This window comes from Vanessa tameamea, chromosome 18 (assembly GCF_037043105.1).
Source record: "Vanessa tameamea isolate UH-Manoa-2023 chromosome 18, ilVanTame1 primary haplotype, whole genome shotgun sequence".
Taxonomy (NCBI): Eukaryota; Metazoa; Arthropoda; class Insecta; order Lepidoptera; family Nymphalidae; genus Vanessa; species Vanessa tameamea.
The window spans coordinates 8,072,517-8,088,199 of record NC_087326.1 but is presented as its reverse complement, the minus strand read 5'-3'; the positions used below and the strand labels follow the sequence as shown (position 1 = coordinate 8,088,199).

At 32.4% G+C, this 15,683-nt stretch overlaps 2 protein-coding genes across 2 annotated transcripts in view; one reads left to right on the top strand and one right to left on the bottom strand.

Moving 5' to 3' along the window:
* The window catches only part of LOC113398821 (dynein axonemal heavy chain 10), a 56,912-nt gene extending 46,765 nt beyond the window's left edge, over positions 1-10,147 (top strand). Inside the window, exons 74-90 of the mRNA XM_026637759.2 lie at positions 255-473; positions 552-716; positions 1,124-1,232; positions 2,379-2,542; positions 2,812-2,907; positions 3,846-4,024; positions 4,418-4,577; positions 4,851-5,052; positions 5,722-5,864; positions 6,040-6,198; positions 6,575-6,746; positions 7,231-7,362; positions 8,190-8,349; positions 8,565-8,784; positions 9,028-9,207; positions 9,657-9,803; positions 9,969-10,147. Coding sequence (XP_026493544.2) covers positions 255-473; positions 552-716; positions 1,124-1,232; positions 2,379-2,542; positions 2,812-2,907; positions 3,846-4,024; positions 4,418-4,577; positions 4,851-5,052; positions 5,722-5,864; positions 6,040-6,198; positions 6,575-6,746; positions 7,231-7,362; positions 8,190-8,349; positions 8,565-8,784; positions 9,028-9,207; positions 9,657-9,803; positions 9,969-10,115 — 2,754 coding nt within the window. The 3' untranslated portion in view covers positions 10,116-10,147. The remainder of the gene's footprint in view (positions 1-254; positions 474-551; positions 717-1,123; positions 1,233-2,378; positions 2,543-2,811; positions 2,908-3,845; positions 4,025-4,417; positions 4,578-4,850; positions 5,053-5,721; positions 5,865-6,039; positions 6,199-6,574; positions 6,747-7,230; positions 7,363-8,189; positions 8,350-8,564; positions 8,785-9,027; positions 9,208-9,656; positions 9,804-9,968) is intronic.
* Positions 10,148-10,943: 796 nt separating this feature from the next.
* Positions 10,944-13,270, bottom strand: LOC113396871 (uncharacterized). Its single transcript, XM_026634941.2, has 4 exons — positions 13,117-13,270; positions 12,850-13,020; positions 12,564-12,773; positions 10,944-11,131 (listed from the first exon to the last, which is right to left on the bottom strand). Exons 1-4 carry the CDS (start codon positions 13,237-13,239, stop codon positions 10,985-10,987), a joined length of 651 nt encoding a protein of 216 aa, XP_026490726.1. The 5' UTR covers positions 13,240-13,270; the 3' UTR covers positions 10,944-10,984.
* Between the last annotated feature and the right edge of the window lie 2,413 nt (positions 13,271-15,683).

Below are 15,683 nucleotides of genomic sequence, written 5' to 3'. Positions count from 1 at the left end.
TAATACCAATAATAATATATATGCCTACAATAAGATTGTAAGATTAAAATGAAAGTAAAAAACTTATAAGCTATATCAAAATTGCAATAATATAATAATAGTATCTATCTTTTTTTTCAATACGTATATCTAAATTTATTAGACAACTTTATATCAAAAAGGTGTCGGAACTTAGATATTATTGTAATAGCTTTTTTCAAGACAGAATTTTAAAATTTTTATCATTTTTCAAAATAAATTATATTTATCACCAGGGCTTAGAAGACCAACTACTCAGTGTTGTGGTTCGCGCTGAACGAGCTGATCTCGAAGAGCAACGCGAGAGCCTCATCATTGAGACGAGCGCCAATAGGAGTTTGCTCTCAGGGCTTGAGGATTCACTGCTCAGGGAATTGGCAACTTCCACGGGTAACATGCTGGATAACGTGGAGCTCGTTAATACGTTAGAGAACACAAAGTCCAAGGCCGCTGAAGTGAGTAATAGCAATAAACAAAGGTAATTATTTTCTGTAATGTTTTTTTGAATGTATTTTTTTTTTTTTTGTACTTAGGTGATGGAAAAACTCCAATTAGCTGAAGCTACTACAAAAGATATTGAAAAATTGCGAGACGGCTATAGACCGGTCGCTAAGCGTGGTTCTATACTCTTCTTCGTGTTGTCGGACATGGCGAGCGTGAACAGCATGTATCAGTACTCCTTGTCTTCGTACCTTGACGTAAGTGAGGGACAAGTATATATGGCAACTAACATGACAAGTATTCTTAAGAATAGTCTAAATTGAAATATTACAAGTTATAAGTAATTGTTTTTTTTTTATTCTTCTCTTTCGCTTCTTTACCCACAAATTCAGCTACTGAGTTCTTAAATTGTTTGTTCGTATTAGTTCGTGTGAATTGCCTAGATTTAAGTAAAGGACTAACATTTCCCACTTACATTCTCCATTGATTACGGCACTTTGTCCCCGGAAGGTTGTATATTTTAAATTGCATACAGTTTATTTATTAAAATATTACTGTTTATTTATAAATATACAATTTTATTGCAAAATTAAATATAAGCTAACTAAAGTTTAAATATTTTACGGTTAAAAATACTATTGCAAGTGACACTTATACTTTCTAGGTGTTCTCCTTTTCGTTGCGTAAAGCGATGCCGAATGTGATATTGGCGAAACGATTGAAGAACATTATCGATATGTTGACTAAAAATGTGTACGACTATGGATGCACAGGTTTGTACGTAATATTCATAAAGTACATTTATTAAAAAGCGACGTAGCGTTCAAATACAAAAGCGAAGATAAGCGTTAGAAAAACCTGATAATGTTACACAAATATCCACTTCGGTTTTTGTGGTAATTAACTTATGATCTTTTTGAATGGGGTTGGAATAGGAAGTTAAACATATACTTGTCATTCATTTTTGTGGAAAAATATCTGAACTATTTGGGACAGAGACTAGTTCGGATATTCGGAATTTGGGTACTTTGTGACAAGATCAAACAAAAACAACACCTTTTCACATAAATACAGTACAATTTATTAAAATTTGACATACATATTAAATAATAAACGTTGTACTATAAACACCTAAGAAAATTCGAATACTATATTTATATTACTTTTTTATAAAATCGTCAATTCTTAATTGACAAGCGGCTGCAACGCGCCAACTTTCGGATAATTAATCGTTCGGATAAACCAAGTCAGCGTTCGGATAATTGAGCGTTCGAATAATCGAAGTTCTACTATATATCGTTAAAAGGGTAGTAAAATGTATATATTTCTTGTTAAATTTAATTCATACTAGTGGGTATAAACGTCGCGTTTATTCAACAGATTTTTAGGAATTTCGAAACCTATGATAGGTTTTGTTTTGATTTAATTTCATAGGAAACTGACAACGTCTGTTCGCTCGTTTTACATGTTTTTATTTCATACAGCCATAGCACCGCTCTCTACCCGGCCAGTAACTTTATCCGCTCTCTAAAATTAATTATTTGTTAAATTGTAACGATTTAATAAATCTCAATCAACAATCCTCTTTAATTTTCTGCACATCTACGACTGAAGCTGTTCAAAATAATGCCATAACCGATCAGCTATCGTCCCATAATCACTGGGAGAAAAATCGGCTTACGCTCTTAATAGATAAGATTAAATAGAGAATGTGTTGAAATAATTGTAGCGGTCATCTTATAATATATTCACAAGGTCATTTTTTAAAGATGTACCTATGCTGTTTCTATAAATGGAACATAGTTGAAACCTTTATAATGTAAATATTTGGTTGAGCCTGTTTGTGATCTCTTGATGATTGATTGGGATTTTTTTAAAATATTTTTATTAAATCCAGTAGTTGTTGATTTTTTTTACAGGAATTTTCGAAAGACACAAGTTACTATTCTCCTTCCAAATGGATATAAAGCTAGAACAGAGCGAGGGTAACGTTAGTCAAATTGAATTGGATTTCTTCATTAAGGGTAACATTTCCTTGGAAAAGGCCTCCAGAGCTTGTCCTGCTACTTGGATACCATCACAGGTATTTGCTTACAATTTTCCACTGAAAACCTATGTAGTTTCTTAAGTCAAAATACCATATAGAAACAAAATAAATATATAAAACTGATACTTTCTGTGTAGTACCAACTTCAAAGGGCTTGTAAACCCCGTTTATTAATTATTCTACCACCACAAGTGTATATTAGTTATGTTGCACTATTACACGAAATCTTTAAACGCTTAATATTTGTCTCGACACAAACAACACGCTATGAAACGTAATTTGTTTTATTTCAAACATTGTTACAGGGTTGGCAAGACATTATGAAACTAAGTGCAGACTTCTCCGCGACATTTGGTGAATTACCAGACCATATAACTAGAGGCCTTGAGAAGTGGCAAGCGGTAAGTTCGTCGCAAGACTGACTCAAAATGAAAATTGCTACATCTTCTTAATGTTATGAACAAAGTGCATTTTTCTGACAACACTGCTGAGGCACTATAAAGGTGCCTCAGCAGTTTCTAGCTAGTATTTTTAGAGTGATACTCTTAAGTGTCTGGGTGAGTTACGCGCCTTATTACTTTTATTATTTATTCGACCACCAAACAGACACATACCCACCATACATTACGGATATAAGAGATAATTTTCACTCAGTCTCTCTCATTCTTCTACCCGAAACCAAAACTTCGAATGAATCGACGAAATGTATGGAAAAGTATCGTTTCCGGATGGATATTCCAATTGACGCTGTGCTTTATCATATACTATATGATAAAGCACTTCTTACAGCTACAGTGCTTCGTATGTAACCACTTACGTAATAAATATGTGAACTTTTTTTTTAATAATATACCAATATTATATTATTTATGGAAATCGCTACTTTTATTATCCGTTGCTATGACGATGCTAAAAAAATAATTTAAACTTTTAATAAAAGGTATATTCTAGAAAAAAGCTATATAAATGTATTCAGTAAATATGATATAGAAATCTCTACATAATTGCTTTTAAGTGGTTACGTACTGATGAATTCTGCAGGCTCTATGTTATTAATACTGGGTGTATGAGCTTGTATTAACGCTATTGTTCTCTCGAAAGTTGGATATGAAAACAATTTTAGTTTAATCCAAGGGAATGTTTTCATTCGCTGCAATAAAAAAAAAACCTTACTTCGAGGCTTATCCTTTTAGCAAATTGCTAAATTGTTATTTAATATTTTTAATTCCCAATTCTCACTTACATTTAAATAAGTAATAAGCATAATGTGGTTTATAATAATATCCAAAAAATGTATATCTTCGATCTCATTAGTTGTATCAAATAAAATTCTTTGCAGTGGTTCGACAGCGACACGCCGGAGTCGTCAGAGATTCCGGACGGATACCGTGAAAAGCTGAATCCTTTTGAGTTACTGATGATACTGCGTTGCTTCCGTGTAGACCGCATCTACCGCGCGCTTACTGACTACATCACAACCACAATGGGCGAAGACTACATCACACCACCAGTTATCAGGTCATAACAGATAACTAAAGATGTAAAGATATAAATGTTATTATTGCAAACCTCCACAAAAACTCCTTCAAATAGCAAATATGGACAATTCAACTAATCACTGTAATTTTAATGTAATTTTATCACAATCGAATCGAAACGAAATCGTTGCCCTTTACTCTGTTTCGTATTCTACTAGCACAACGATCCAGTTGCCGTTCGGTCGAAGTTGCACCGGAATTCTTTTAACATAGTAGATTTTTCTGTATTTGTTTACCGTTTAGGAAAAACTTTTATCACAGGCGTATAATACTATTTACCTCTAGTTTTGTCACATTTACGAAACTATTATAGAGTTCAAATTTATATCTTTTATTCAAACTGTATCATTACTTGTATAACAACAACAAACAGTCTTGACATGATCTACGAGCAAACGACGCCGTACACGCCGGTGGTGTTCATCCTCAGCCCTGGTTCTGACCCAACGGCTGACCTTATGAAGCTGGCAGACCGCTGTGGTTTCGGTGGTGGCAAGTTCAAGTACCTCTCGCTCGGACAAGGACAGGAAGGGGTGAGGACGATGCCATTTTTTTATTAAAGTTGGGTTTAGGCATTCATGTAAATACGTGGTAACATAGAAAGCCTAACATGTAATCCACTGGTTCATTCACCTTTCAAACAGGAACAGAACAGTAACCAGATAATTGGTGTATGCCGATAGAATATATGCACTATCAAATAACATTTTATGGACATTGTAATATTATTTTGCGCTTCAGTATAATGTTTTGTACGCTACATCTGCCTTTTGTTTTGTAATCTGAGAGGTAGAAATTATTTCCAGGCCGCACTGTCTCTATTAGAAGGGGCAATTTCTCATGGGCAATGGTTGATTTTGCAAAATTGTCATCTATTGGTATCGTTTTTGAGAGAACTGGAGAAACAACTCGAAATGATGACGAAGCCTCATCCCGAATACCGACTCTGGCTGACTACCGACCCCACGCCCACCTTCCCTATTGGTATACTGCAGAGATCACTTAAAGGTAAATTATATGCTCATTGTAATGCGTATAAATTATATCAAAACAGTTTACTACAATATTTATCATTAGAAAAATATTATTTATAAACTTTAAATTGTTGTGGTTTCGGTAACTATGCAAATAGGATGTATATCGATTAGTTATTAATAAATCGATAAAAATAAATAGGTACTACAATGAAGCAAGCTCTCATAAGAAATTTAAATAGTCGGGTCACACGATTAAATTGAATGTAAAGTTATCGTTATTTGGATATGTAAATTCTACAAAAAATAAACGACATGAAATTTAGTTTATTTAGTTCCTCTTTTTTAAACTAAATAATGTTACCAAGTTTATATTGCTTGTTAAATTTAAATCAAGGAATACGTTCTTCACACATTTTAATCATCTTAGATCTGTTGTTAATTTTTGTAGTCAGCGTTTTCATGTTTTATTAAGATAAAAGAGATTTAAATTTATTTCAAATTGTTCCAATCCAAAATGTATTTGATAAATAATAATTTATTCTGATACGTGCAGATTTTCTCACGGTACCCCATAGAACTTGCATATTTTAGCTTAAGATTCACGTAGCACACGTGGATTTTAGACGTGTAATACACTGCGATATCAAATCATCGCTTTGAATATTCCGCATATTAATAACTGTTACTGACTGATTTCCAGTTGTAACAGAACCACCAAACGGTCTGAAACTAAATTTGCGCAACACATACTTCAAGATGCGCGCTCACGCACTAGAGGAGTGCGACCACCCGCAGTTCAGGAAACTAGTTTACGTTCTTGCGTTTTTCCACGCCGTCGTTCAAGTACGGAAAACCTTATAATATATAAGATTTTTTTTCTTTTTTGAGTTTGCTTAGAAAAAATCACTGCAAAAATACCGTCTTTGTGAATCGTTATAATTAATTTATTTTCTTTTAGTATACATTTGTAAAACTAGAAGTGAAATAGAAGACTGAGGTTGAAAATTGAATGTTCTAGGAGCGCCGCAAATACGACAAGATAGGTTGGAACATCGCCTATGACTTCAGCGAGTCTGATTTTGTGGTGTGTATGCAGATTCTGCAGTGCTACCTCGAACGCTGTCATGCAGCCCACGGACCCGTGCCGTGGGCCACGCTCAAGTACCTTTTTGGCGAAGTAAGTCGCGACCATGGCCAGAGTCAAAATGCTCACAAAAGTAATGAATATTATAATAAGTACTCGTAAGTCTATTTTATACTATCTATACTACAGTATAAAATAGACTTAAGTATATTAATTTATTTTGCGAATGTAGAAGAGGGAAAAGAAAAAAATTGCAATGTTACACTTCGATACATTGCGTTGTAAGTTAGCACAAATACAAAAGGTATCATTATTATTTAATTAATAAAATAAAACATTCTTGTTGTACCTTTTATATTTTATACGAAGATTTTACAGAGTACTTATTTTAAGCATTACAACTTTTGCAAAGAATATTCAACTTGGTAACACAACACATATTCAAACTTTAATTAATAATAAATTTCAGGTGATGTACGGTGGTCGTGTGATAGACGACTTTGACAGAAGAGTCGTAAAAACCTACATGGACGAGTACCTCGGTGACTTCCTGTTCGATAAGTTCCAGCCTTTCCACTTCTACCACGATGCTACATTCGACTACGTCATACCGCCGGACGGTGAACGAGAGCAATACATTGGTTAATTTAAATAAACATTACGATTTTTATACAAGTTTATATTAACAACTCTGGCTAAACAGTGGGTCAATTTTAAACAAATGTCACCAATATGGACGACCCGAATTATTTTGTTACTGGTGCTACTACAGACATTGTATATTTATATATATGTACATATTTGTATAACTTCTGATTTAACTTCAAGCCTCCGAACATCCGAAGCGTAGGTAGTAGCTTTTTTAACATCTGATTAAGGTTTTTGTTTTATACCAAGGAACTGCATAAATAAATATTTAAATGTTCAGATGTTAAATGGAATGCATATTGTGTAGCCTGATTAAATTATGCCCAGACACTTTTTAATTTAGTTGCAAGAACAACACCGACTAATTTATCTTAACGAGATAGAAAGATAACAGACAACTATTATATTTTTTTTTTTTATAAAACAACAAATTATATAAAAATTTCTTAATCAGTAAGTCTGATATATTTTTACCAGAATTTATCGATGTACTGCCGCTCGCAAATACGCCGGAAGTGTTCGGTTTGCATCCGAATGCAGAGATCGGTTACTTCAGCCAGGCTGTTCGTGAAATATGGGCACATCTCATCGAGCTGCAGCCGCAGACCAGTGAGTTCTAAGCTATTAATAAAATATAAATTTCAAGATAGTAAAACAAAGTCGTTTTCCGCCGTCTTTACGTTTAGATATTTTAAACTACGCAACGGATATTAATGCGATTTCATCAATAAACAGAGTGATTAAAGATAAAAGTTTATATATACAATACATGCATGTTATCATAATTACATAGTATAATACAAAGTCGCTTACCGCCTGCCTGGGTTTGAACCCGAAATCATCGGTTGAGATGTACGCGTTCTAACCACTGGGCCATCTCGGCTCTTTATGTATGCTTAGATCTTTAAAATTAAACAATGGATATTGATGCGGTTATATTGTTTGTTTAATGAGTATTCCGCTTACTTTTTACGTTATTTTTCATGCCACTAGCGAGTGTATTCGGTAAGTACAAGAACACATTCGTTTCGATACTTTTTATTGACAAGACTGCACCAATAACAATCTTTATCTTACAAACATGCGCATAATTATCGGCATATATCACTTGGTGACTAAAGAGTCTCTTTCATATAATGTTATATAATTTTTTTTTTACGGTGCAATGTCCTTTTTTATTTTATTTAGAAAGTAGTATTTCTTAACCGAAAATTTCAGTTTAAATAGTAAAATAATTTGAAATATATTGTATTTTATGTAATTTAATAAATATAACGTTTTTTTTGTCCCACGCTACAAGTGGAGTCTAGTGGTGAGTGGGTTTTAGTACTCTTTTTCTGCCTACCAGTTTGGATTTTAATTTTTAAATTAAGTAAATTTTTAGATCATATCGTATTAGAGCATCGATAACATTTCTTCTAATTTTTATAAATCAGGTGAAGGTGGTGGCTTGATGAGTCGAGACGAGTTCATCGACTCTATCGCGGTGGACATCCTCTCCAAGCTTCCACCGCTCTACGAGATCTGGCGCGTGCGCAAACAGTTTGAGATGAACATCACGCCCACAGTTGTAGTGCTGCTACAGGAACTCGAAAGGTTGATAACCAAACTTTCATAGGTAGATTTTTTATCTAGTAACCTTTCTGAACTCTTTTAAGCACTTACAACACCTCTTTTTCCTTTCCACCCTTTTTTATGTACAAAAAACGCTGGCGCATACAATTTCACGAATCCAATACAAACGTCTCAACTTTTTACGATTATTCTTATATAAAATTAGTAAACTAAATAAAACTTATGTACTTTGTCAGATTTAATCGGCTTATAAGTAAGCTGCTAAGCACACTAAGTCAACTTCGCAAAGCGCTTGCTGGCGAGATCGGCATGGACGCAGTGCTCGATAACGTCTCCAACAGCTTGTTCAACGGACAGCTACCGTTCGTGTGGCGCGGTCTTGCACCCGACACGAGAAAGGGACTCGGCGGATGGATAGACCACTTCATGGCGCGCACCAAACAGTACTCCGACTGGGTTCGTTGATCAATCGTATTATTGAATTAAACCAAGGCTCGCAAGCCTTATCGGTTATACTTACCTAATTAAATACTCTACTCTTTAGAAAAAAGTATTCAAACGTGTTTTCCACAGTTTAGAGTTCAGAAAACAAATCTACGTAATATTTCTACTATAAGATAGATTGCAATATATTTTTCGACAATACCTCCACCAAAAAAATATCCCATTACTTCGTGAGTAAATGAAATCCATGACCAGGCGACCATGGAGGAGCCTGTGGTTATCTGGCTGTCCGGGCTGCACATCCCCGAGTCGTACCTGATCGCGCACATCCAGGCGGCGTGTCGCGCCAGCGCGCGCGCCCTCGACCGCGCGTCGCAGTACACGCGCGTCACCGTGCACACCACGCCCGACGACATCGAGGAACGCCCGCAAACTGTGAGCGCCCTCCACTTTTGTTCAGCTTTAAGAACATTAAGCGGCTGTTTGAAATTCATGATTTTTGATCAATTTTCGCTATGTTGCATGCTATATCTTCCGTTGTTGGTTCTGCAGTACGCTATAGTACAATGTGTATAGTATGTAAGTAATAAATACCTAGTGGTTGCGAAAAGTAATGTTACTTAAAATCCGTGCTACTTGTTAATCATAAAGAAATAAATACAAGTATAAGAATAAAATTCTTCTGCGACGTGGATTCAACTTATTCACGCTACGTCAAAAATGAGTCCAGTCATAGCTTACTTATTACATAGTTCCCAAAACAAATAAACTTATCGTGTTAATATTTATACCTATGAATAAGACCGTCTTAATACCAATTATTTAAAAAAATCCTACTAATAAACTTATTCATTTATTCAAAATACATATGTATAACATTCCAGGGCTGCTATGTTCGTGGGTTATACTTGGAGGGCGCCCGTTGGGACTTGGAAGACGGTTGCCTTAGAAGATCACATCCCAAGGTGCTGATCACTGAGTTGCCCATCATGTACATCATACCCATTGAAGCTCACAAGCTCAAGTTGCAGGTTATTTACATTTTTTCCCCTCAAATTTATCTCTTTATTTATTAGATTCAAATAATATTTTTATTTTAAAACTGTTTTAACTTTTAATATATTTCTAATTTTATATTAGAAAAAGAACTTTTTAATAACCCATAAAAATACAATTAAAGTATTTCAATTTGTCAGAACACATTACGCACTCCAGTCTACACGACGTCTTCCCGCCGTGACGCCATGGGAGTGGGTCTTGTTTTCGAATCTGATCTCTGGACCACGGAGCACTGCAGCCATTGGATCTTGCAAGGAGTTTGCCTTGTTATGAATACTGATTGATACAAAATTCTAATAAATACTAACATTCTAAGGTTAAAAAACTTAACTATGCAATTAACACCGGAACCTTAAATATGGTTTTGATATTATTAGTATGGTTTGTTTCCCAACCAACCTACCACGAGTTGGGTGAGAAATAAAGTGAATTAAACAATGAAAACATATTATTATTATTAGAATTTGTGTCATTTTAATTCTTATCTTTTCTTTAACATGTAAAAATACATGTTGTGGTTAAAATGGCTAAATTATTTTCATTCTTAATTAACATATAAAAGTACATATTATTCTAACATTCTAATGTTAGTAAACAGTCTTAGTTTTATAATTTAATGTTATTATTAAAAATAATTAAGTTGTCCGAATAATAATTTACGCTAGTGAGATATTATTTTTAATTTTTAGTTAATGAAATAATAAAGACTGACTTTTACACAATAATATTGTCTTATTTGCTCTTTTTGTATTGGTTTAGTATGTATGTAATATTAATATAAAATTAAAATTAATGTTACAGCCTGTAAATGACCCACTACTGGGCTAAGGTTTCTCCTAGCTTTGAGGTTAGAATGTAAATCTACTATGCTGCTTCAATATAGGTTAGTGGATACACATGTGACATCATTTCATTGAAATTAGATGCACAGTTTTCCTCACTATGTTTTCCTTCATTGCCGAGTCTGGGATGAGTTATAAACAAAAAAAAATCTTGTTTGCCCAGGTTTGTACCCACAATTGTTGATTGAGACGTACCTACACATTGTTACCACACATTGTTATCAGTAGATATAATAAACTCACAAATAATAAGCTCACAAAATGTATATTTTATTTATTAAAATCACAAGTTTGCAACAAATTGCTCCGTCTTATGTCGATTTACATTTAGCTTTCACTTGTGGCAAACATAAGTTATAAAATGACATGCTCAGAAAATCTTTTATTGGTTGCCATTTTACCCAGCCCTTGTTTTGCAAGAAATCTTTTGACGGCTCCTTACCAACATAATGTGGATCCTAGAAAGAAAAATAACACAATAAAAAAATGTTAAAATATAAATACAGTAGAACCTCGTTTAGATAAAAACCAAGAGAAATGTTAAATAATTTAAGTTATTGAGGTTTTTACTTATTCAGGGTTTAATTTAAGGAGTTTTTATTGGTTTCTGTTTGTAACTTTCAGCAGTTCATTATTGAACTTTGTTTAGGAATTATATATATATATATAGTCAAAATCTGTTACAACGACATTGAAGGGACTACTTATATTTAGTCGTAACAACCGGTGTTGCTTATTTTTTTATGAAGTGGTATTATTGAATGTGTAGGTCATAAGTATTAATAAGCAAAATATATTAATGTATGAAATTAAATTATATTTCGTTTATTTCAATCAAAACATATATATATTAAGAAAGAACAATATTATTTTCCTGTATACATAAAATCTGTAATTTTACTTTATTTGGAACACTTCTGTCTTGTATAGGTACACATTTTGTATTTCACTTTGGAGTTTAATCAGCGTATCGTTATAATTTCCCTGCCTATAAAACTGTTGATTAAAAAGAACAATCTTGTGTAATACACTAACAACATTGAGACCATCATTCAAAGTTGCCACTGTAAATTGTTCATCAGTTTGTCGTTTTCTTCTTGAACTTCTCGTACAATATCATCTTCCGTAGCTGGTGCACAAATCGCAATAGACCTATCTACATCAATGCACTCATCTGCTTCAGTAGTAATTGTTTACAATATGGCTTAGCTGGTTGTTCTACAGATATAATTCTCCGAAAACATTAGCCAAATGTGGTCGTTTAATGCGGTATTTCATAGTAAGCAATGTCATACAAAGCAATATTTTTGATAAGACAGCTATATAGCATTCAGCCGGGACCTTTGATTTTGGACAATATAACTGATGTGTTGTTCTAAACTATGTCACCATAAACGGTTTTAACTGTATATATATATAGTTATATAACATTTATATAACTTTTAAATATTAATACATATGTATTTAATTTAGGTTAAAAGAGTTGTTTGTTTCAAACTATTCACACTTCCTATTTCAATTTTTTTTCTTCTTTCTCTCTCTCTATCTCATTTATAGACGATTGAATTCACAAACACCCAAATTATTCATTTAAGTTATAGAGGGTTTATATTTTAAGTAAAAAAAGGTTTTATACTCCGAGTGGAATTTATAGAGGTTATTATATTGTCAAGGTTTAAGTTATGAAGGTTCTACTGTACTTACAAATAATATAATTTTAATTTGTTTCCAGGTCCTAACCAGTGAGGCTGACTCAAGGCATTACCTCAAAACTCAATTCATTATCCTTTTTTAACTCATAACTATTGATAAAGAGAGAAATAATATATGAGTACTACAAGTGATAGGTTGCAATAAATTATAATTATTAATATCTATTAATAATCTTACCACAATTAATAAGCTAGAATTAACACCATCTATGTGCACACCCATTATGCCCTTTGATGAACAGTCAACATCACCTCCCATCATAATGGGGCTACCAAATTTTTCAAAATGGTTCTTCAAATTGTCTACTATATTTTCTAAGTTATCACCCTTATTGACATGAAGTATTTTACATGGCACATCATAAACTTTATCTATTACAAGACAAACCTTAAACAAATAAAATATTAATTAATTATTTATGTATTAAAGCTATTTAAATAGCCAATACGATTTTTTTAATTACCTCAAAACTGCCAATCCACTGCCTGGAATTTAAAAAAGAATGTGGTTTGTCTTGCATTTCAACTAAAATTTCCTGAATGTCTCTAATACTCGGCACATCGATAGAATTATGGTAATTCAGTTTCATCCAGGAACATATAGTTTGTAACGTTCTATACCCGCATCCCCAACCCTGAAAAATATTTTAAAATAGTCTTAGTGCTTTATAACAACACTGGTTTAACATGGTTTATAAATACTTCATATATAATTGGTTATATTTACTTACCCTGTCATCAAAACCATCACATAAATAATGATAATATTCATAATTTCCGCTAACAAAATAACAATTTGTAGCAAAATTTAAATGGATACCTTCGTGAACATTTGTTGCAAGTTGAGGTGACATTTTATCTTTTTCTCTAGTACTTCTGTGTAGAGTTGTCAAACACCTGATATTATACAGCCATCCAATTTAATTTTTTTTTCAAACTACAAATTAACGTTTTTAATGTAAAAATTCTTATAACAGAAGTTTTTTTATTTATTTTCTTGTTTTCCTACAATACTTAACAAATAACCTAGTAATAAATTTATAACAAAACATATAAGCTGTATTTTGTATGTTTTTATTTTTCGTACAAAAGACTATTCTTGGTACTTTACATACCAATTATTGTTACCTCCATGTAAAAATATATTAGTAATTAAATAAAAAAATTAAGATTTTTTAAAAATAATTTTGCTTTTCGTTTCGATACCATTAATCCAAAAAAACAGAATGGATATATAATCTTTATAACTCTGTTTGATTTATTTTATTTTTTTCTAGTCCAAGAGACTTGGCGATAAAAGGTTGGAAATCCCTGACTGTTCTAAGAAATTGAAAGCAATTGAATAATATTTATTTTAAGAATGCATCAGTCATAAAAAATTGACCAATCATCATGATAAGTATTTACTAAGTAGATGTTAAGTTTTTGCTAGCTAATTCTCAAAAAAATATAAAATTGTAAATGCATTTGAGTGATGTCCTTAAAAGCAATTGAAATAGATGAGGAAAACGTTAATAAAATTTCGTTTTAATTAGGATTTTCCTATATTGAGTTTATCAGAAATGTATTTATTATTATTACGAACAATGCTAACACAAGCATCACAGGATGCGTAAGAATTATATATACAGTCAAGTATGACCGGCAAGAAAATAACTAGAATTGCTCCTTTTAACCGACTTCAAAAAAGGTGGAGGTTCTTACTTAATGATCCCATTTAAATTTCGTAAAGGCCTGAAGATGAGTTTTGGAGACAAACAACACTTCAATAAATAACAGCAATTCAACCACACTTGCTGTTATTATTATTGCTACTCGTATAGCGTAGTAGTCGGTTTTTTATGTTTTTATTTAAATTATTTACTTCTAATATAATATAGATGTATTGGGAAATCAATCTTTGGATAATTATTATTATGCATTGGTATGAAAGTTACCGAAGTACCTATTCGAGAAATAATTTTAGACCGGCTCGTTTTAATTATATGTCGTTCCATATAAAAGCTTGATAGGGATGTGAGTTGTGACATGTCTGTCTACTGGAAACGGATGCGTTTGCCGTTTCACATCCCGTGTACCTAAGGTGCAAATTTAATATTTTCAAACTATTTTAGGAATAATTGTTTGCTCATAATATTGTATATACTTACTTCTAACAGCAACTCTTAAAATTGACAATCATATTCATACATCGTAGCTATAAAATTTGTCAAGCTTAAATTTAAGCTAAAAACTAAAATTATTTTACCATACAAAATTCAGTTGTTTAATTTAAGCCAGATTGATTTTATGTCTCGTGAGGAAATCATCAAATCTGTAATTAGAGCGTTTAATATTAGTACTGTGAATATATTTTCAAGTACGTCTTTTTAAACCTAAATAAAACCTTAAATTTAACTTTAATGTTATTTTATTCTAATGTATTATGTTGAAAAATATTTTTAAGTTAACAACCAATTTATTTTTGGAATTACATACGAATTATAAAACCAACTTATTTAATCTATTCCAATGGAAGTAGGAATAAAGATAAACAAAGCTTAGATTTACGTATTTCATGCGATTTGCTAATAACTGCTATATTGTGCATTACTAAGAGTTCTTCATTATATCTTATTTTCCACTTTAATTTTACCTCCAAAATTCCGATAACAGTTTCGTCAACGTTCAAAACGCCATTTTTTCGCAAATCCATAGTGAATATAAAATATTAATCAAGCTCTCGACCAGTGATATCGCGTCAATTTGCTGCCAAAGTTTGTTTATTTAGCTTTTCTCCTCTTATGGGTGTAATATGTACTATATTGGTCATTTTAAAAAATGATTAGTTTTTATTACAGCATCATTGTCTATGCGCGTTGTTGACCTACTACTACCAGGCGCCCCATTTACCCGCCCGCTAACATATATCATAAAAAAAATATCAGCCCTAAACCACATCTATATCTACGTCTTAATCTCGTTGATTTTAATTCGTTATACGATCTACTAGCTACATTATATTTAAGAATATGCCAGAAGATTATGCAAGGAAAGGTTTACGCTGAATAATTCTTATTTAATGATTACCTACGTATATAAATAATTAATAAATTGTTAAATAAACCAAATAACTTAACAACAATGACACATCGACGTACTTGCGATTTTTTAAAACCCGAAGAAAAATAACGTTAAGTTTGTAATAGCTATGATATATCTACATAATGACGTTGGATGAGATGATAACAGGTTTATAGAGAGATTGATAAAAAAGGATATAAAATAATGTCATTTATAATGAATAGTGTCTGCCCAA